The sequence below is a fragment of the Terrapene carolina genome, unplaced genomic scaffold, assembly GCF_002925995.2.
Source record: "Terrapene carolina triunguis isolate 2854851 unplaced genomic scaffold, T_m_triunguis-2.0 Scaffold194, whole genome shotgun sequence".
Taxonomy (NCBI): Eukaryota; Metazoa; Chordata; order Testudines; family Emydidae; genus Terrapene; species Terrapene triunguis.
Window position 1 is genome coordinate 8140762 of NW_020664545.1, and position 20513 is coordinate 8161274.

General features: G+C 54.7%; 1 protein-coding gene across 1 annotated transcript; it reads right to left on the reverse strand.

Moving 5' to 3' along the window:
- Nucleotides 1-160: 160 nt before the first annotated feature.
- On the reverse strand, nucleotides 161-19772 carry HDGFL2 (HDGF like 2). Its single transcript, XM_026654963.2, has 16 exons — nucleotides 19599-19772; nucleotides 17074-17150; nucleotides 16849-16987; nucleotides 13454-13651; nucleotides 12744-12860; nucleotides 11555-11626; nucleotides 10781-10922; nucleotides 10449-10524; nucleotides 8505-8790; nucleotides 6280-6377; nucleotides 4993-5063; nucleotides 4468-4538; nucleotides 3183-3284; nucleotides 2861-3074; nucleotides 1289-1415; nucleotides 161-469 (listed from the first exon to the last, which is right to left on the reverse strand). Exons 1-16 carry the CDS (start codon nucleotides 19668-19670, stop codon nucleotides 376-378), a joined length of 1956 nt encoding a protein of 651 aa, XP_026510748.1. The 5' UTR covers nucleotides 19671-19772; the 3' UTR covers nucleotides 161-375.
- Between the last annotated feature and the right edge of the window lie 741 nt (nucleotides 19773-20513).

The window sequence follows — 20513 nt, forward strand, 5'->3', positions numbered from 1 at the left end:
CAAAAAGGAAACACAAAGGACGTCCCTTCTCACCCTAGAGTTACAGCCATCATCAGGGGCTCAAGAAAATAGACGAATAAATGATATTTTTTCATTAAAAAACCCTTTATATTCAGTTCATGTTGGTTTAAATCACAAGAATTTAGGTGGGGGGAAAAAAACAAGGAGACAAATACAAATATACGGCACAGCCTCCCCAGAAGTTCTTTCCTTTCACAGGAGCAGGAGGGGCAGGGGAACAAGACCTAGGCATCATCTACGGTGCGACTTAGTGAAGTAACTCTGAAACATGGGGGCAAGGCAGAGCCAGTCTCCTTCACTGCCTTCAGTGCAGAGACCCTGCGAGTGTTTCTCCTCCGGGCGAGATCCACGGCCTCAGCTGTCCTCCTCCTCGTCCACGGAGTCCGACTCCAGGCGGACCCGCTCCCTGTCCGTACTGGGCCTTTTGATCTCGGGATAGTCTTGCGCGCTGCCAGGGAGAGCAGAGGAAAGTCACCGAGTTGCCTCAGTTCCAAGCTAGGAAGCGACTGTCACTCACGGGGAGCGAAGCAAGGAGGCAGGTGCTTGGGGTTACTGGATCCGCCTTCCCTCCTCATTCATACCCCTCTACGTATCCCTTCCCTGCCCAGCCACACGCCTCCAGCCATCCACTCTCCCTGCTCCCCATTTCCCACCCCTCTATCCATGCCTCCCTTCCCACCCATCCACACCCCTCCTCATGGTATCCAAGCAACACCCCCCTCCCAACCGGACAGTTATAGGACACCCCAGTGAGTACACTGCCCCTCCTCCCAGTCACACTGACGTTCCTAGCCCCAGGCATGGTGCCCCCAAGCCCACAGACCCGAGAAGAGAGCAATCGTCCCCAGGCAGGTGCCTCTCTGCTAACATGCACTTGCCCACAAGGATGGCTGGAGGAAGTCATGCCACGCGGGTTGGCAGGGTTTATACTCAGTTGCTGGGGGCTGAGGGGCTGCAGAAACACCTGATCACATACAGAGGGGGAACCACCCTGCAGAAGCCTAGAAATAGACTTGCTGGCCTAACAGGGATTCCTCGTCTGACTCCTTCGGTGCTAGAAAACCCAGAGACTTTGGCCTTGACGCTCTTTGTAGAAGGCTTCTGCTCTGGAGGAGCTCCGTGCCCAGTGGCAGGCAGCAACGCATCACCGCGTCCCGCAGCCTCCTTGGCCCCACGGATCTGCGGCCTCCCACCCCTCAGAAGATGAACCAGGTAGGACCCTGGTCCCCTACCACCGAGTGTCCCCAAGCCAGAAGCGGGTGCTCACTCGTGTGTGTCTTCCGGGGATGCCTCTCGCTCTCCGTCGCCAGATCCCTGGGCTTGGTCTCGCTCCTTCTCCTCCACGCTCTCCCCTTTCTGGGACATGGATTCGCCGTTTACGGGGGCTGACAGATCTACAGTGGGGGAGAGGACAGGAGGAGATGGGCGCACACGTTCGCATGCTTGGCTCCCTGTTGGAAGCAATGGCAGCTGTTGCTTTCTCTTTCCCGCTCTCTTCGGTACTTACCTGGCCCCTGTCATGGGAGGATCTGAGCGCCTTGCAGTCTTTTATGAATTTAGGGAGCTGTGAGGCAGGGATGAGCTATTATCCCATTGTACGGAGGGAGACGGGGCTAAATGACTTGCCCAAGGTCACGGGGGAAGTCTGAGGCAGAGCAAGGAAATGAGTCGCAGGCTGCTAATCTAATCATTAGGCCATCCTGCCTCCTGAGTCTCTCTCTCTCTCTCGGGATCTAGCCAAGATGGCAGCTCCACAGCCCTGGAGACTAAAATTCTCCAGTTGTCCGCAGCACAGCGGCAGCAGGGAAAAGCTCCCCGCTCAGCGCCATCCCACCAATGCTCTGGATACATCACTGCTAAGAGGGGAAGAGATCGGTCTGGCCCTGGACCCTCTGCTGAGCCCGCTGCCCCAGTTATGGGGGGGGATTCTGGAACATGGCCAAGGGCCACCACAACGGGGCACCCACAGCCACCAGACGATGCTTGGCTTGTCAGCTCTTCAGCGCAGGGAATTGCTTGCTTTGTGCCTATACGGGTGAGCAGCCCAATGGGTCCCTGGTCTCGGATGGGGTCTCTACAGGCACCAACAGTTTTTGGTCGCTATCCACCTGGGGAAGATTTAAAGCGGCCACCTAAAGGTGAAGCTACCCCCATTTGCTCCACACTGGTTTGAATCTCGCATTTAATTTGTGCATTAGGCATGAGTCCGGGGCCACTGGGCTCTGACAGTCGGGCTGTAATTAGCAAGAAGGGCACTTCCCTTAGGTTTACATGCAGATCTTGGAGGTAGACTATGCTCCCGCTCTCCTGGCCATTTGGGTGTTCTTACCCCCACAGCCCTGAACCGAATGGTGGCATCACGGGTGTCTGGGGAGTAACCTGCAGCAGTGGGGCGCTGGAGGCAAAGAATTAACACGCCCCTTCTTCAGGCAGGCCTCTTGCAAATACCTGCATCGCTACAGCTGCTAGGACAGGCGTCTCCAGCATTTCCATGCTGTGCCGAGCTTCGTCAGAGAGCGACCCTCCATGAGCCTGCCCGTCTCCCACCCCCACCCCAACGAGCCCACGAGGGAGGATCCTGCCGCCCTCTGTGCCCTCCAAGGAGAGCCGCTGCAGTAGGAAATCCCTTGGGTAGACAGTGACCCTGCTTCACAAGTGATAAACTCAGGGTCCAGTCTCTCCCGGGACAGGCGGGCTGAGTCACTGGAGCATCTTTTGCTTTCAGTCTGTGTGTTTGACTCAGAGCAGTCATCCCAAAAGAAGAGCCCCCACCCTCATCCTGGGTTTGCTGTGTGCCCAGGCAGGTTGGGACCCTCCCAGCAGCGCGAATTATAGTTACCAGCATTCGTCTCCTCCTCCTCTTTCTCGTTCGGGGCCTCCCCTCCCGACAGCTTCTCCTGGCCCTTCTCCATGTCCCCCTTGTCTTTCTCCATCCCAGTTTTGTTGGCTTTCTGGTTCACCTCGATCTTCGGCCCCAGGACGCGCGACTTCAGGCGGGTGTAAACCTCGGCAGCCTTCTCCATCACGTCCTTGTTAGCTTTGTAGCGACGGATCTGTCACATACACACAGTGAGGCGGGGCTGGCCACAGACGGGCCCCCTGTCCCAGAGAAAGGCGCTCTCATCCCCACACACGCCTCCCTTATCCCACCTCCATCGTACCTTTTTCAGTGTAGCCACCACATCAGTGTGTTTCTGGAGGATGTGAGAGGTGACCTGCAGGGTTCCCAGCTCTTCCAGCGCATTCAGGCACCTCTTGATATCCTGCAGGTAGAGAGAGATCAGAGATTTATCTCCACCAGGCAGAGGAGGTGGCAGGGACTCAAGGAGCGCTCAGTGAAGTTACTTAGTGGATTATTCCATCCCCTCTCAGGCTTCATGCAGCAGGGCAACCCCAGGATCTCTCCCTCTCCTTGGAGAGGCTGGGGAGCAGAGACACCGATAAAGAGGCTGAAGAACCTCTTAGACTTAGATCCAAAGTCTATGGCACTTGCCACACAGACTCATCTTTGTCCCTCTCCCGAGACCCTGATCTTTCTCCTTAACGAGGCAACCGAGCCTCACCAGGAGCTGACGCCCACTAGGCAACCCATCCCCACCTTCAGCTGTGCCGCTACTGCCTCCCCCCCCAAAATCCGGCATTGATCCACATCAGGTAGGCACTGTAGCGAAGCTGCCTATCAGCAGAGAGCACAGCTGGGTAGCAGCTGGGAGCTAAGCCGGGGAATTCTCAGAGATAGGTAAGGAGAGCCCAGGGAGAAATAAAAATCACCTTTGGCACCATCTAGTGGCAAAGCTGAGTATTGCTCCTTTAAAACAGTGCGGAATCAAATGTATCACTTAGGACTGTAGGAGTTCGACATGGAAGAGACCAATCTGATCAATGAGTCCATCCCCAGGCAGCAGATATCTCAGACAATAATAGGACACTACGGTTAATAGGCAGCATGAAGAACATGCTAACAGATCTTGGAACTGGCTCAGATGGAGGTTATTCGGAGGAAGAGGAGGACCAGGGAACCCCCCACAGATGTCAACATTTAAGGCTGGGCACCCCCGAATAGCATGAAAGCCAGAGAGTACTCCACAAAGCTAAGAGTGGAGGCAGATTCTGAGGGCCTCAAGCCTACAAGCTCATTCAGCAATCCACTGACTATTAAAAGCTGACAGATGCCCAAAGACAACAGCGTCTGGTCCTGCTCAGACTCGCATCCTGTGTGGTCACAGAGGCCTGTGGAGTGGACCTACAGTGCTCCACCAGGGGCGGAGGGTTCTAATCAGGGAAAGTTTAACACTCACTTTGCACAGGCGTCAATGACACAAAGAGCCGGGAGGAACAGACCCCAGTCGCTGATAGTCCGGGGACACCCAAGCAGGAGGGACCACTCTGGATGAAGGACTAGACTTTAATCCCCTCCCCAGCCCTCTCCCACCGGCTGGTACTCACCGGATTATCAACTTTCAGGGCAAACTTGATCTCGCTGTGAAGTTTCTGAAGCTTCTCTTCAATTGTGGGCTCTAAGATCATGTAAAATAAAGAGGCCAAGGCATTAGCCCCTCTTGGTTGGCTTTAACTCGTCTCTACACTGCTGGACACCAGCAGGACACTGAGCGTTTGAAAGCACAGAGAATGTGCGCAGGGCATCCGGGGCCTTCAGCTCTGATTCGATACGACCCCTGGCCTCCTGGGAACAGGCAGTATGCAGAGTCTCCCCAGAAGCAGGAAGGGTTGGGAATGGGCTAACATCAGAGTCATCGTCGCTTGGTTATCCTGAGCTGGGCACGTTGCTTGAACTCCAAAGACGCCTCCTACAGCCAGCCAGGAGGGCCCCCAGCAGCTCTGCACTGAAGAGCCAAATCAGAGCAACACACTGGACCTCTTTTGGGGAGACGCTCTCCGCACCCCATGCCCCAGGTCAGGCTAACTGAGCAGGAGAGTCCTTCCCCCTCCCCAGAAGTAACCTGCTCTCACCCTTCTTCTTCTCCATCCTCCTCTCTGGGATCGCGTCAGACTTTCTCCGGCCTCGTTCCACTCTTAAGGGTCTGCAGCGGATTAAGGAAACAAGTGTAAGAAGCTGCTCATTGGCACCTCTGCAAGTTAGAAATACCCCGGTTAGGAGTTGCACCCACTGCCCTGGCTTGCACTTCTCACTGGCGAGGGCAGGGGGACGCCCAGCCTTCCTGGCAGAGTTTTACCCATCTGGTTTACATGGCAGCACACATGGCCCTGGTACCACCTGCTTAGGGCTTGGCTTACTCCAGGTGCATTAAATAAGGGGGAAAGGCTGCACCAGCTCTCCGGGCAGAAATAATGCTGCTGCTGGGCACTTTCAGCCTTGGCTCTTAAAGCACTTCACCAAGGCGGGCGAGAGTCTTTATCCTCGTTTTACAAACAGGAACCCTGAGGCACAGGAGGGACTAAGGCCCACGTTCTCAGACATGTCCCAGTGTTTGAAGCCCAGCCGGTGACATCTTGGGCTTGATTTGCCGAAGGGCTGAGTGCCCTTAGCTTGTGGAAGTCAGTGGGAGCTGGGGGTACTCTGAACCTCTGGAGAATCGGGCTCCAGGGATCGAAAGCTTACAGGCCACTTCTGAGGTGTCCCAAAGTGATTTGCCCAAGTCACACAGCAGGTGAGTGGCAGAGGCAGGGGTAGAACCCAGGGTCTTGATTCCCACTCCCATGCCTTATATGCTGGACCTGAGTCACTCCTGTTTCAGGCCTGGAAATTACGGGCCCCCCCTCTCCTGGGGAACAGGCTCCTAAAGGCTCTATCAGCGGTTCCTGACTCCTTGCAGCCCCCTCTCCCTGGGAGCGGAGAAGGGACAGACCCAGTAATGACAGCAGGCCTCAGGAGATGTTCCCTTGCTTAGAGAGGCCTGTGACCATGTCACTCCCCTACATGGTACCGGCCCTGCAGGCTGCTTGGACCATCCAGCTGAGGCAGACTCGGTTAAAGGCACATGACGTTAGAGATAGATCAGAGGTGCCTTAAAGATTTGCTCCAGCACCACCTCCCTTCCCTTCTTAACGCGGGAGGGGAGAAGAACCTCGCCACCTCCCTGGAAAGCAGATACTTAGCGCAGCTCTGCCATGGGCTCCAGGAGGGGGACCTTCCCCCCCACCCATCAGGGGGAGTGGTCAGCCAGGAGGCACAAGAAGAGACTCTCCCCCCCACACCCAGCCCCACAGCAACTGCACATCCAGGGGGAAGGGGCCAACCACAAGGAGGAATCGAGAGAGCGGCAGAAAGATGCTGACTTGTTGCGAGGTTTCTCCTCCGATCGGCCCCTCTTCTCCTTTAGATTCGGTTTCCTTGACAACTCTGAGGGCTGCTGCTTCTTCAGCGGCTTCTTTACCTTCAACAAGAGAACAATGCAGATGCTGAGAGCTGCCGCAGGAGGGGAGAGGATGGTGGTGTCCTATTCCAGCCCCTCTGGCGTGCGGTCTGTGTTGTGGGGATGCCAAGAGCTGGTGCCCGTTGGCGTGTGCAGCGCCTAGCACAATTATATGAAAGTCTCTGCCCCAAAGAGCTGACAAGTGAAGTAATTAGGTTGGCTTAGGGTCGCCCGGCCTTCTGCAGCAACACCTAGAACCGGGCTCTGACCAATCGGAACCCTGTCCCCCTGCTAAGAATACAGCCACGTGCTGCTCTGGTAACCAGAGGTATGGTTTCAATCACAGTACTTATACAGGCTCCATTGGCATGGTATCCAAGCACCGCTCTTTGCACACATATACTGTAGTGCCTTTTACCAGAGGATCTCACAGCTCTTTGCTGATATTAGACATCACAGCTCCCCTGAGATACTCATTTTCCAGCTGGGGAAATTGAGGCATGGATGTGTGATGTGACTTTCCCCAAGGCTACTCAGTGAGTCAGTGGCAGAGCTGGGAACCACAAAATCCCCAGCTCCAGCCATGAGACAACACTGATTTTACAGCTTCTCTCTCTGGCAGTGGAGAGGAGAAAGGAGATTTGCTCATTTCAGACTCTCCTATCCCCCCTGGAGAGCTCAGAAAACTGGCTTAGGCAGACGGGTTATGGAGATTTCCACCTCGAGCTCAGCAGTTCATATCTAGGCTGGGGCAGCAGTGACCAGAAGTTTAGTGACCCATACGGCGGCTGTCTTGTGTGAAATGAGTTTGATAGGTCTCTGTCCCCTCCCAGCAACCAATGGTCCATGTCACATACACCCCCACACCCCTACAACTAACTAGTCTCAGCACAGAGACAAATGGGCTGTGCAGACTGTGATCCCCTTTTACCCCAAGGTTGGAGACGAGGCACTCTGGTGGGGTGGAGGGGTAACATATGCATTGCTGGCCACGGTCAAGGGACAGCACTTCAGTCTCCAGGGCCATCAAGCTGGTACCAGAGGAGGTCACTGCTGTCTTAAGGGGAGAGGCTTCTCTCCAGGACCTTGCCTGGCACTTTAACTGAAGTCATAGATGCAAGAGCATCCACCCTAGGCAGGCATGAAATGCCATGACAAGGCCACTGGCAGCTCAGGGCAGCCCTCCTGCCCTCACGCGCCAAACGGGCAGAATTCGTGCAGAAATTCCATCTGAGTGCTAGTGTAACTGCTGCTACAAAGCCCTGCTCCATTTCCTGCCATGCCTGGGCCCCGCGCTGGCTATACTCAGGAACTGCTCTGGCCGGTCCAAATACAGCAAAGGAATCACATTCAGAGCGTTTTCCAATCCAATTTCCTGAAGCCCTCCACAAACTGATGCGCAGACATCACTTCAACCAACGAAATGCAGCCAGCTCTGGGGTGGAACGTGAAAGCTGTTACGCAGCTTCCAGCAATGCTACACAACAGGCTAGGACAGGAAGTGAAGAAGTATCCAGCACCCAGTTGAACCTCCCAACAAAGTTTAGGGAGGCAGAACATATGTGCCCTCGTTAGAATGGAGCCAGGATTCAGGGCTGACCTAACAGCTCCCCCCACGAAGGGTGCCGTGGGATCCTCCCAGACAGCAAGCAGCTAGAGCCTGGTTCAACAGCTCACCTGCGAGCCTCTGCGGAGGAGTTCGTTAACAAAACTAAATCCAGGTGGCTCCGTCCCGCCCACCTCTCGCAACTCTGGTAGCTGCTCATCCATGCTGACTGGAGCAGCCGTGCCAGCCCTCAGCTAACCTGGGCGAGACACCAGCAGGGGGCACGTCTGGGACATTCAGCACGACAGGTTCCTCCTAGGTCTGGCCTGAGAGTTTCCTGAGCAGTGCAGGAACGACTTCACACAGGCAGCAGCAGGGTGAGCTTCCCTGACTCCAACCCTTCCCCACGCCCCTCCATCTGGGAGAGAACCATCTCAGGGGTGAGAGGGGCACTCCGCCTCCTCGGCTTCTCTGAGACCAACAAAGGTTTAGTGCCAATCACAGGAGGGGTTCAGCGGTGCCCCCAAACTCACTTCCCACGGGATCACTGGCTGCGAATGGGCGGCCTGGAGGCCCGGATCCCCCCGGTCCCACGTGCTCACCTCTTTCTCCAGCTCCAAGTCAGAGTCCGATGACAACTGGTCCTTGCCTCGGATCTTCTTGCCTTTCTTGGCCACCTCGTCATCCATGCTGCTGTCACTGTCTGAGTGCGCCTCCTCCCCCTTCTCCGCCTTCTCCTTCTTCTTTTCCTTCTCCTCTTTCTCCTGCTCCCGTAGCCTGCGGATCTCTTCCTCCTGCTCCCTCTTCCTCTTCTCCTCCAGCTCCCGGCGGCGCTCCTCGTCACGCCTCTTCCATTCGCTGATGCGATCCACGTCGCTGTCGCTGTCACTGTCGGGGACAGAGGGAAATGGATCACGGGGAACAGGAAACCCGCTGTGGAGACGGGGCCCGTGCACCCTCCAGCCCTGCTCTGAGCCCTGCTTCCACAGAATCCTGTAGGTGCCGCGGAGCTCTGTGCCTCCCGTACACTGGGGAGAAGCACCAGCCTTGCTCCCTGGTACATGAACTTTTTGCAGCGTCAGATTTTCAGTAGACCGTGGAGCATGGGCCACTGGACATGCCCTTGCCCTGCAGAGGTCTGAGGCCACCAAGCAGCTGCAGAGTTACCATCACTCACTGCCCTCACCTGCGCCCGGGACGGGCCCCTTTTCTGAATGAAAGGGGAGCTGGCAAGAGAGGCCAGCCTGACAGCCCTGGAGACTGAAGGCCTCTGGTTATCCCCAGCGGTGCACGCTTCCCGCTCAGCGCCCCGCCAGTGCCTCAGCCCCGATCTGGAGAGAGCTCTGCATTAGTTCCGTCTCCAGGTCCTATGCAATCCCTGGTCCCTCTGCCCAGGCTGCCAGTGGGAGCCCAATTAGCGCCAGCTGCAGGAGTGGGATTCCTGTCCCACAGAATTGCGAACCAGCCGAGATCCACACTTCCAGCCTCAGTTTGGGCTGCAATTGGTACGTATGGGTCAAATCCCTCTGGACCCTGCGTTCTCCTCCCTACGCTCCACACCCTTCTGGATAACTAAGCCTGTCTGGAGTCTTGTCAGGTCCGGCCCCTTCACATCCCCCTCGCCGGTAGGCCAGGTCTACACTGGAAGCATTGGCTGGTTTGCAATGTCGGTTAGGGGTGGGATTTCCTAAAGTCCTGGTGTAGCTGCACTTAGACTTCGGCCGCGATAGCTTATTTTGCTTGGGGAACCAGTACAAGCTACACCAGCAAAAGCTCTCCCTCGCGGTATAGGCCGAGTCTGCACTAAGAAGCTTTGCCAGTGTAGCGATGCTCCTAGAGTTATCCCAGGAAACTCTTTCTAGCCCACAGCCAGAAGGGCTGCACAGAGCGGAGACTGTCTGGCAGCGATTGCCACGCAGCTCACATGAGGCATCCCCCTGGTGGCAACCAAAGCTACTGCCCCTCCTTGCTAGCTATCTAGGCACTGACATGGGCCCCATTATTATTAAACATTTATACCGTAGCAGCTCCTCGAGGCCCTGACGTGCAGGGTGCTGGACAAATGTTTTGTACCTGACAGTCCCTGCACTAAAGAGCCCAGGCGAGAGCTCTCCCTCTCCGTGGTGCCCAAGCGCCTCCCATTTATTCATGCACTTGTCCTCGGAACACCCCCGGGACCGAGGTTTGTCATTTTATCCCCGTTTTCACAGATGGGGAAACTGAGCCAGAGAGAGACCAGGCGACTAGGGAAGTCTGTGGCAGAGTCAAGAATCGTACTCACTGGCCAAACTCTGCTCATCGAGTCAGGACTCCCCTGTGCCAACACGAAAGATCCCCCACCCCAGCTGACAACTGAGACCGGACACCAGTGAGATGCCCTGGCTACCTCCTGGGAGAAGCCGATCCCACACAGACCCTGGGCTCAGCGACCCAAGCCCCGGGCCGCACTCCTCTGCTTCTGCGCCAAAGGAGATTAAAGCGTCTGAATACCAGAGCAGGCATCCCAGCCAGTCCCTGGTGCCCCTCGCCAGGGCCTCGGCTCTCACCTGTCGCTGCTGGAGCTAGTCGGAGCTCTCTCAGGCTTTGGTTTCCTGCCGCGAGGCTTTGGGGGCGGCTTCTCAGCTACAAGACACAAGGGATCAGGCGTTCAGCACCGCAGGACAGTCTCCTTCCCACTCCCTCTGACAGCCAGACGCAGCGTGCGTGAAGGAAGGGTAACCCAGTCCACGGGGGCCTGGGTTTCAGTCCATCTATTGGGGCAGGGATTAATGAAGGCTCCCACACAAAGGTGGGTTGCAGAACCCACCCAGCCCAGGTCCCTTCCAGAACTGCCTGGGAAGAGCTGGAAGAAGCCTGGATATCTCCCCTTCAGCCCTACCTGGCTTCCTGCCCCGCGGAACCTTCTTCACAGACACGTCCGAGTCGGAGTCCGAGTCAGAGTCCGACTTAGTCACGTCCACTGTCTCGTTTTCCTCCTCCGAATCCACCTTGGAGTCCGAGTCGGACCCCGAATCCACCTTCTGTGAGCAAAGGAGAGAACGTTGAGGGGGATCCGTGCGCGGGTCAGAGAGGAGGGGAGCTGAACTGCCTTCCCATGGGAACCATAAGTGGGACGAAAGGGGGAAATCTACCTCCAACTCCCTTAGGTAATGGATCAGTGTCTAAGGGAAGGCTAGGGGGGATGCCCTGGCAAATCCGCACACACACAGTTCTGTTATCAGCACACATCACATAGTGAAATGGTCGGTTTAGTCACCGAGGCCTTTGTTATGCAAGAGGTCAGACTAGATGATCACAAGGCCAGAAGACCCCACTAAAATCTATGACTATCCCTTCTTGCTGCTCACCCAACTCATCAAATCCACGTGCAGGAAGCCTGTTGTTCCCGCTCACCCCTCCTAATCCTCCTGCCTCCGCTCCCCTCTTCATTCATTCCTGTGGGCAACATGGAATCCGAAATTTAGTCTCTTCCATTCCTCTCAGCTACCCTGTGTGTTTGGAATTCCTTTCCACCTCCGTTCAGGTAGAAGGGGTCTGTCTGACTGGCTAGCCACAATCTGTGCTGGACGCCGACTGGCAAAGCCAAGGGGCTAACCCGCAGGGAGAATGGACTAGCAATGGGGCAGAGCTGCTCACTTCAAGGGCCTCTTACCTTTTTCTTCCTTCCGCCTGCAGACACCCTCCTGGGAGCTCTGGTCACTGACTTCTTCTCTGGAGTAAAGTCCTGGGAAGGGATGGACATATTTGAATTAGGAAAGGCCTCACTTTGGCTGTGGGAGCATCACCCCACCACTCTCAGCAGTAACCCCCATGCCCAGACAGTGAGAAGTGAGGGCACCTTCTGGATATACCCTTGGGTGGCATCAGGGGGGTAAAGAATGGCTCCAGGTCAGCCCTTCCAACTCAAACTCCTTCCCCTCCTCATTATCCAACAGCCCTTGACTTTGATCTCCGCAGACCACAGGTGCTGCCCCAAAGCACAGGGGCTTGTCAACCCAAGAACAAACAAGCTGTCCAGTCTTAATTGGGACAAGGATGTCCCAGCAAAGACGCGTTGGGCACCTTAGAAAGAGCAGAGACCCAGAAAGACATGACTTTTCACAAAGCTGGAGAACAGTGGGAGAAAGACTGGCACACAGGTGCCCAGCCAGTCAGCGCCAAGTGGCATGAAGGCAGGCCTTGAAGACTAGGCTGGCGTTCCACACACCATGCCAACCTGTGCTGCCTGCTGTCACCACCCAGAGATGCCCAAGCCCTGGGCTGGACTCAGCGCTCATGGAAGGAATTGGCGACTGCACTAAGCCAGCAGGGGAGGCAAAGAGAAACATCAGGGGGGCAGCGCCACCAGGCAGGAGCCGCTGCACTGGGTGCTATTGTCAGAGCAAAGGGGCGTGTCTTCTCGTCAATGCCCTGTGAAAGGGGAAGCCAGGCATGTAACGGCACTAGGCACATGGTATGCGTGCTGTAACGTGGCGTGCCACTGCCCCTCCGGAGCAGCAATGAGACAGGCTCGGAGGGCTGGGATTACATCGCTAGTGACTGAAGGTCTACAGAGCATATGCGCTCTACTACTACTAACCATTTATGGAGACACTGCTTGAGCACAAGTGGTAGAGTGTATGTGTATATGTCTATAGCAGACTATTCCAAATTCTATCCCCCATGCTTCATGCGGCCCATTTAGCTGACAAGTTGTGTCCTGCACGGTGAGGACATAAGAGAGGGCATAAGCAGAGTGCGCCTCGTCCTATATTCTCGCCAGGATCCGGTTAGTTAAGCAGAACCTGCCCACCCCATCCAAACCACTGCAGCACGGAGGAACCTGTAAACCACTTGCTCACCTGGTCACTATTTTTCTCTGACTCAGAAGAACTTTCCGAGTTCTCCTCTTCCGAGGGAGACGCACTGCCCTGGTCGAGGTCGCTGGAGGATTTCCGGGGTCGTTTAGCCACTGGCATCTGAAATCAGAGAAACATCAACGTAACAGCTGCCGCAAGCTGGTATATTCCTCACTGCTGCCCTCTCTGCCCACAAGATCAAACGAAACCTAATGGAGCAGGGCTTTAACCACCACTCTCCTTACTATTTTCTATAATAAACTCAGAACAACAGCCAGCATGCAGCCTACAGGTACACAGAACTTATGCCTGATCCCATGCACTGTCTACACACTGTGACAGAGTCTTCTGATCGATACCAGTGCGTGTGTGCGTAAACAGAGCTGGTTACGTCAGACCTCGTGTCTTGGCTACCTCTGAACTTGGGATTCTCTCTAATTTCCCTCTAGAGTATCAACAGGAGAACTTGTTTTCACGTCCTTCCTAAAAACACCCTGCTGTGCGGTGCGGCTGCCCCAAGATAAATGCAGCGACCTCTGGGGTGGATCACAGCAGCTAAGTAGTGGGTGATGTGACTGGCCCATATACAATTTCTAAAGTGCTTCGTGAGTCATGTGCAAACCCGTTATATAAATGTAATTGTCCTCCTATTCCTAGCCAGGCGATTTCCCCTCCTCCCTCCCCCCTCCCCGATCGCAATGGGGCAAACTTACTTTCATAGCTAGCGCTTTTCGTTTCAGCCCACTGTGGTCACTCCCCTTGTCGGACTCCTCATCGCTGTCTAGCTTCTCCATGGCCGCTGCAGCAACAGCGGCAACTGCCACAGCAGCCGATTCGTCTTCCTCCTCTCCTCCATCACTTCCTGCCACCGGGTCGTTCTCGGGAACCTCGCTGTCTGAGGAGCTCGCTGGCTGAAGGGGCAAAGAAATGGAAAGGTTAGGGGTTACTGCTCAATAGCAGGTCTCACAATACACGTCAGCACAGCAAGGAAGCAGGGAATAAGAGAGCTAAGCACGATGGAGAGGATTGAGCCTCACATTGCCACATGAACAGCTGCCCTCAGAGTTCTGTCCTAACTCCCCTGCTGACAGCAAGCTAGAACCCGCACTTAAGGGGGAGAGCCGTGATAAGGGACAGGGTCATGTTGACCTTTTAATGAAACTGCTTCTACAGCAGTGGCTCTCAACCTTTCCAGAGTACTGTCCCCCTTTCAGGAGTCTGATTTGTCTTGCGTACCCCCAAATTTCACCTCACTTCAAAACGACTTGCTGACAAAATCAGACCCAAAAATACACAAGCGGCACTGCCACTATTACTGAACAATGGCTGACTTTCCCACTGTTACTGTATAATTATAAAAGAAATCCATTGGAATCCAAATATTGTACTTACATTTCAGTGTGTAGTATATCGAGAAATACACCTCTACCTCGTTATAATGCGACCCGATATAACACGAATTCGGATATAACATGGTAAAGCAGTGCTCCGTGGGGGTGGGGTGGGGGGCTGCACACTCCGGCGGATCAAAGCAAGTTCAATATAATGCGGTTTCACCTATAATGCAGTAAGATTTTTTGGCTCCCGAGGACAGCATTATATCGAGGTAGAGGTGTATAAACAAATCATCGTCTATGAAAATTTAGTTTGTACGGACTTCGCTAGTGCTTTTTATGTAGCCTGTTGTAAAACGAGGCAAGTCTCTAGGTGAGTTGATGGACCCCCTGGAAGACCTCTGAGTACCCCTAAGGGTACACGTCCCCCTGGTTGAGAACCACTGTTCTATAGCCCCTTTAAGCGCCCCTTGGCCAAACCCCGTAAAATCCCCTCCATAACCCTTTTGTACGCCATCCCCATCTAGATCATTGACGAACAAAGACAACTCCCCGCTGGATCCCCTTCCATCTCTGGGGTCAACTCGTGCTGCACTCTGCCCTCATGATCCCACCTTCACCATGCTGTGCTGAAGGTATTGCTATCATATGGCCCCTCTGACAACCCTACTTGACTCCTCCTCACTGGTGAGCCAAACTCCAGCTTTCCTTTTCTCCACAAGGTACTGAAGAAGGTGACCTGCTCTCACCACCTTGAAAGTAACATTCTCGACCGGTTCCACTCTAGCTTTCGATCCCTTCATAAGTGAGTGACTCCTCTTAGGGGGGCTGATGAGCCTTTGAGCACAGATCCTTCTGCCCAAGATACTTTATCCCAGGGCAGCTGCAGATACTTTCCCATTTGAAAGTTTCCCATGAGGGGCTGGATTTCACCAGCCCTCTGCTCTCCTAGTTTGAATCCCGCCGCCCTGCCTGCCCCTTTAACCATCCGCAGTGAAGACTTCACAACTTCCTGTCATCCCATTATTATACACCTCTACCCCGATCTAACGCGACCCGATATAACATGAATTTGGATATAACGCGGTAAAGCAGTGCTCGGCGGGGCAGGGCTGCACACTCCCGCGGATCAAAGGAAGTTCGATGTAACGCGGTTTCACCTACAACGCGGTAAGATTTTTTGACTCCCAAGGACAGGGTTATATCGGGGTAGAGGTGTACCTCAAAAGGCCCCACCTAGGGATCTCATGCCTCACTTCAAGCGTGCACATCATATCTATGGCGATGATGACCAAGCTCTCCGTTTTCCTTCACTCAATCTCCCATTTCTGTCACGACTGCCACGTCCAGTTTCCTACTACCGGAATCCTTCCCTCTGGGTAAGGAGCCGTCTTTGCCCTACGTCCTTGATGCTCCCAGCGTTCTCCTTAACTTTGCTCCCAAGACCAAAAATCTTGAAGTCACTCTTGACTCCAAATTTTTCTTTCCACCTTTACAATCCCGAAGTTCATCTTTTCCTCAAGCCCATTACTGCTGAAATCCTTACCTTTGCCTTAATTAATTGCTGCCTTGACTACTGCAGGCCTCGCTTTAATGGCGTCTTAAAACCCTGCTCTGGGAACTTCAGGAAGGTCCAGAACAGCCTCTAGCTCCAGACACCAGGACTTTGTCACCCCAGCTTCTCTTACATTCAATGATTTCCCACTCATCTCTGTAGCCAATGTTAAGTTGCTCTCAAAACTCTCCACGGAATCATCTCACTCTATATCTATGCCCTTGTATCCAGCCATCTCTTGTGCCTGTTCACTGCAATCTATGGCCTCTCTCTCGAACTCTGCCACAGTTTGGGTGGGGGGTTGTTGCTCATTTCGGTCTGAAACGGTCTTCCTCTAAGCCAGGGGTAGGCAACCTATGGCACGTGTGCCGAAGGCGGCACGTGAGCTGATTTTCAGTGGCACTCGCGCTGCCTGGGTCCTGGCCACCGATCCGGGGGGGCTCTGCATTTTAATTTAATTTTAAATGAAGCTTCTTAAACATTTTAAAAACCTTATTTACTTTACAAACAACAATAGTTTAGTTATATATTATAGACTTATAGAAAGAGACCTTCTAAAAACGTTAAAATGTATGACTGGCCCGCGAAACCTTAAATCAGAGTGAATAAATGAAGACTCGGCACACCGCTTCTGAAAGGGTGCCGACCCCATCTCCTCTATATCTCACCTTAAAGCCTTACTTTGTCTCTTCAGACCAAGTATATATGAAGCAGCTCTGGATACCTTTAGGAAGATCACTATGTAATAAATTGTATCATTCAATAATGATTATATATAGTGTCCCTCACACACTGAAACACTGGACTGTAAACAGCTTTCTCGGAGTCTGATCCAAAGCTCATAGAAGTCAATGGGAACCATGCTAGTGACTTCAGTGGCCTTTGGTTCAGGTGCTCTGACGCCAATGAAGAGACTGACATCATCTGACAGCCTGAGCACATGACTGCAAGCCAGGAACTCTGCAGTTCTAATTCTTGCTCAGACACAGATTTCCTCTGTGGCTTTGGACAAGTCACTTCAACGCTGTGCCTCAGATTAGGCATCCGTAAAGCAGGTGTGAGGAGGGGTAGAAAGGAGATTTTTGACATGGAAGCTTTCCAGTGCCACAGGGACAGGCAGTGGGAAAAGGAGGAAAGGTTATTTGAAGGCACAAAGCACAGATGTGCGCAGAGCCCCTAGTCACGGCTGACCACACATAAGTTGTGCTCTCACACTCACCGGAGGAGCACTGTAACTGGCATGGGGGTTGTTCTGGATTTCCCACAATCCCTCATTGAAGCCTTTTCGCTTGTTTGGCTTCCCGTATTTGTCCTTGTACTTGTCATAAGGGAACAGGTCCTTAGGTCCCAAGAAGGCTCTGGGGGGGGGAACAAAGCAGAGGTCAGTCCCAAGCTGCCGGGAAGTGGACAACGGCAAGGAAATCACGTGGACAGTGGGGCTTACGTCTCGTGCGTCCCAAAGAAGAAGATGGGGTACTTGTTCGGCGGGGGTTTCACGGCGCCGTCTGCTATGTCATCAATCTGAAACGAAGCACAAAGCAGGAGGTGGTCAGAGATGGCAGATTAGGGTGCAGCTGATACAAAGCCGAGGTTGGCTGTTTCACACACGCACTGCAATAACACACGGAGGAAGGGAGCCTTCTGCACACTGAATTCTCAGGTAATTTTTATGGCCAAGCAGCTGTTGGCAAGTAACAGCAGGGAACCAACTCCAGCTGCGATGTTGCAAGAGCTCTATCCTAAGCCTTGGTTCAATCTCTTTAGGGCTGGGAATGCTGCACAGGTTACAGGCTCTGCACACAGAGGTGGAGGGGGGACACAGGTGCCTGGCTTGGGCTACCAGTAAGAGCACATGGAAGGACTCCCAAGAGAATCCCATCCAGCCCTACTTAGAAGGAGGGAGATTGCTCCAGCAGGGGGCCCTGAACGGTCCTTCCTGGCTGGAGACAGGCTATAGGAAAAACCCAGGCTGCTGGGAGGCAATCAGGCCTGAGGCGATTGGCCCTTAACGCACAGGAAACCCTGCCTTCCCGCATGTCCCACTGGCTCCAGTCAGTCACTTGCACATGGCATAGCCAGGGGCCCAGCTTCTAGGCAGGAGCCCAGGAATGTTACTGGATCTGTGATTACAGAAAAGTGGGAGCGTACATGCAAGTGGGTGACCTCGCACATTGGGGAACTCTTCACAGGAAAGGGCCCCCCAGGGGAGGGAGAGAGATAAATCAGAGCAGACTGGGACTCCAGCAATGTCAGCATCCTCCAAGTTCTACTGGAGCCCCATATTCTATCACTAGCAAAGTACACACAGTGCACACGCGAATTAGGAAAGATACACTAGAAGATCCTGTGGTACATTGTAGGTCATGCATTTTCTTCCCAGCTCCAACATCCACAATCTTCCTCGGGTATCCACCACATCCCAATCCCATGCATTTGCAGCCTGTTGCGTCTTGCCACTACACCCCCGTCACACTGTGGTGACCCTGCCCCGCCCTCAGCTTCCAATCATCTTTACTTTTCAGGACCACTACCCAAGGCATTCTCATCCACATGGTGTTCCCCACACACAATGACTCTTCCTGATCATCAACACCCAAAATACCCCCATCCCCTCCAGAAACCATCACTTGACTCCATCTCCACCAGGTACCATCACCCTGTGTGTCTCATCCATACCCCTTCCTAGCACTGTTGCCACACAATGCTGTCACCCTACAACCTCATCACACTGCATACCATCACCTGATACTCAAGAACAGACCAGTAACTCCCACCTGCCCATGACCACCCCCACCTCCAGTGATCCAGCACCCCCCCCGGATCCCGTGTCTCTAAGAACCTCCCCTTCCTGCTGCAGACCAGGGGCAGTCAATAGGCAGACTGCAGGCCAAATCCAGACCACCAGACGCTTTTGAACAGACCCCGAAATCTTTTTATTTACTTATTATCATCATAAGTCCATTAATGGCTATTAGCCAGGATGGGTAAGGAATGGTGTCCCTAGACTCTGTTTGTCAGAGAGTGGAGATGGATGGCAGGAGAGAGATCACTTGATCATTGCCTGGATTCACTCCCTCTGGGGCACCTGGCATTGGCCACTGTCGATAGACAGGACACTGGGCTAGATGGACCTTTGGTCTGACCCGGTACGGCCGTTCTTATGTTCTTATCATTATTGATGCGGGTTTTTTTATTATTTTCCCTGGAGTCTGGACCTTGACCAAGAAATTTGGACCTTGACAAAAAATAACTGACTACCCCTGAGACTGTCATCCTTGATCCCCACTCCATACCCACTTACCCCAATCTATCCCTTTCCTCACCCCATCTCTTCACAACCCCCTGCACCCCACAATCCATCACCTTGCCCTTCTGCAACCATCTTCCCCAACACCCACCCCTGCATCTTTCCTTATACCCCCACCTCCCCTTAACACCCACCTCTGCATCCCATGATCCATTACCCCCTGCACCCCATCTCCCCAGTACCCACCCCTGCACCCCACAATCCAACACCTTGCCTCCTGGCGCCCCATCTCAATGACCACACCATAATCGCCTCTCTGTCGCTCCTCCTCTGCACCCCAAGACACATTGCCCCGTTACCCCTGAACCCCATCACCTCTACCTCCGCGTGCCCTGCTCCCCACAATCCCCACCCCGCACTCCATCACCTGCACCCCACTCCCCAGTGCAGAGTAGGCCCAGACCACAGGCTGGACTAGGGGTCCCCCCCCAAGAATCTCCCCATTGAGAGCTAAAGGTCTTCCTTAGGGAAGGGAATGGGGTCCCCTAGGGGTGGGGGGGGCTCATGAGAGGCACTTAGGGCTCCCCCCGTGGCTGGGGTTAGGGGGTCCCGCCGGGGCGGGGGCTCCCCCTCGGGGCTGGGGCTAGGGGGGCTCCCCTCGGGGCTGGGGCTTCCCTCGGGGCTGGGGGCTAGGGGGTCCCCCCCGGGGCTGGGGGTCTCACCCGGGCCGGCCAGTGCGGGTACCCCTTCATCTTGGCGAAGACCAGGTCTCCGGGCTTGAAGCTGTGCGGCATGGCGGGTCCGAGCCGAGCCGAGCCGGGCCGGGCCGGGCCGGGGCTCCGGGGGGGGGAGGGGCGACAGGCCGCAGCAGAGGCCTAGGCCGCTGGCACCGCCAGGGAAACGGGGGGTGGGGGGGGGCGGCAGGAGACTGGCCCGCGGCCCGCAGGATGTCCCGCCCCGCCGCTCCGCAATCCCGCAGTGCACTGGCTCCCGGGCCTGCCACTCACTGTCCCCTCCAATCGGGGCTCGGGGTGGGGCCTGGGAAGTAACGGGATTGGGCCGCTGCCTGGGCACGCGGGGCGGATTGGGGGGGGGTAGTGGAGGGGTGTGACCCGGGGGATGTGTGTGGGGAGGGGCCGAGGGGAGTGTAGGTGCGCGGGGTGAGGGGTCTGGGGCTCTGCGGGGGAGTATGGAAGCGAGGCGGGATGGGGGGGGGGAGCCACGGGGGGAGAATGGGGGCAGGGAGGGGAGTATAGTGGACATGGAAGGGATCTAAGAGGAGTGATGGGGCAATAGAGAACGGGGGGGGGTGTGTATGGTGGACTAACGGGCATGGGTTATAGAAGGGAATTCTGGGGTGAGGAGGGGACTATGGGGTATTGAATAGAGAGGAAGAGGTGATTACAGGGGCTATAAAGTGAAGGAGTATGGAGGCATGAGGGGTGTAGATGGGTTAAGGAGGCAGGGTATAGATGGGGTAAGGGGTATGGAGACAGGAGTATAGATGGGGTAAGGGGTATAGATGAGGTAAGGGGTATAGATGGGGTATGGAGGCATGAGGGGTATAGATGGGGTAAGGGATATAGATGAGGTATGGAGGCATGAGGGGTATAGATGGGGTAAGGGGTATGGAGGCA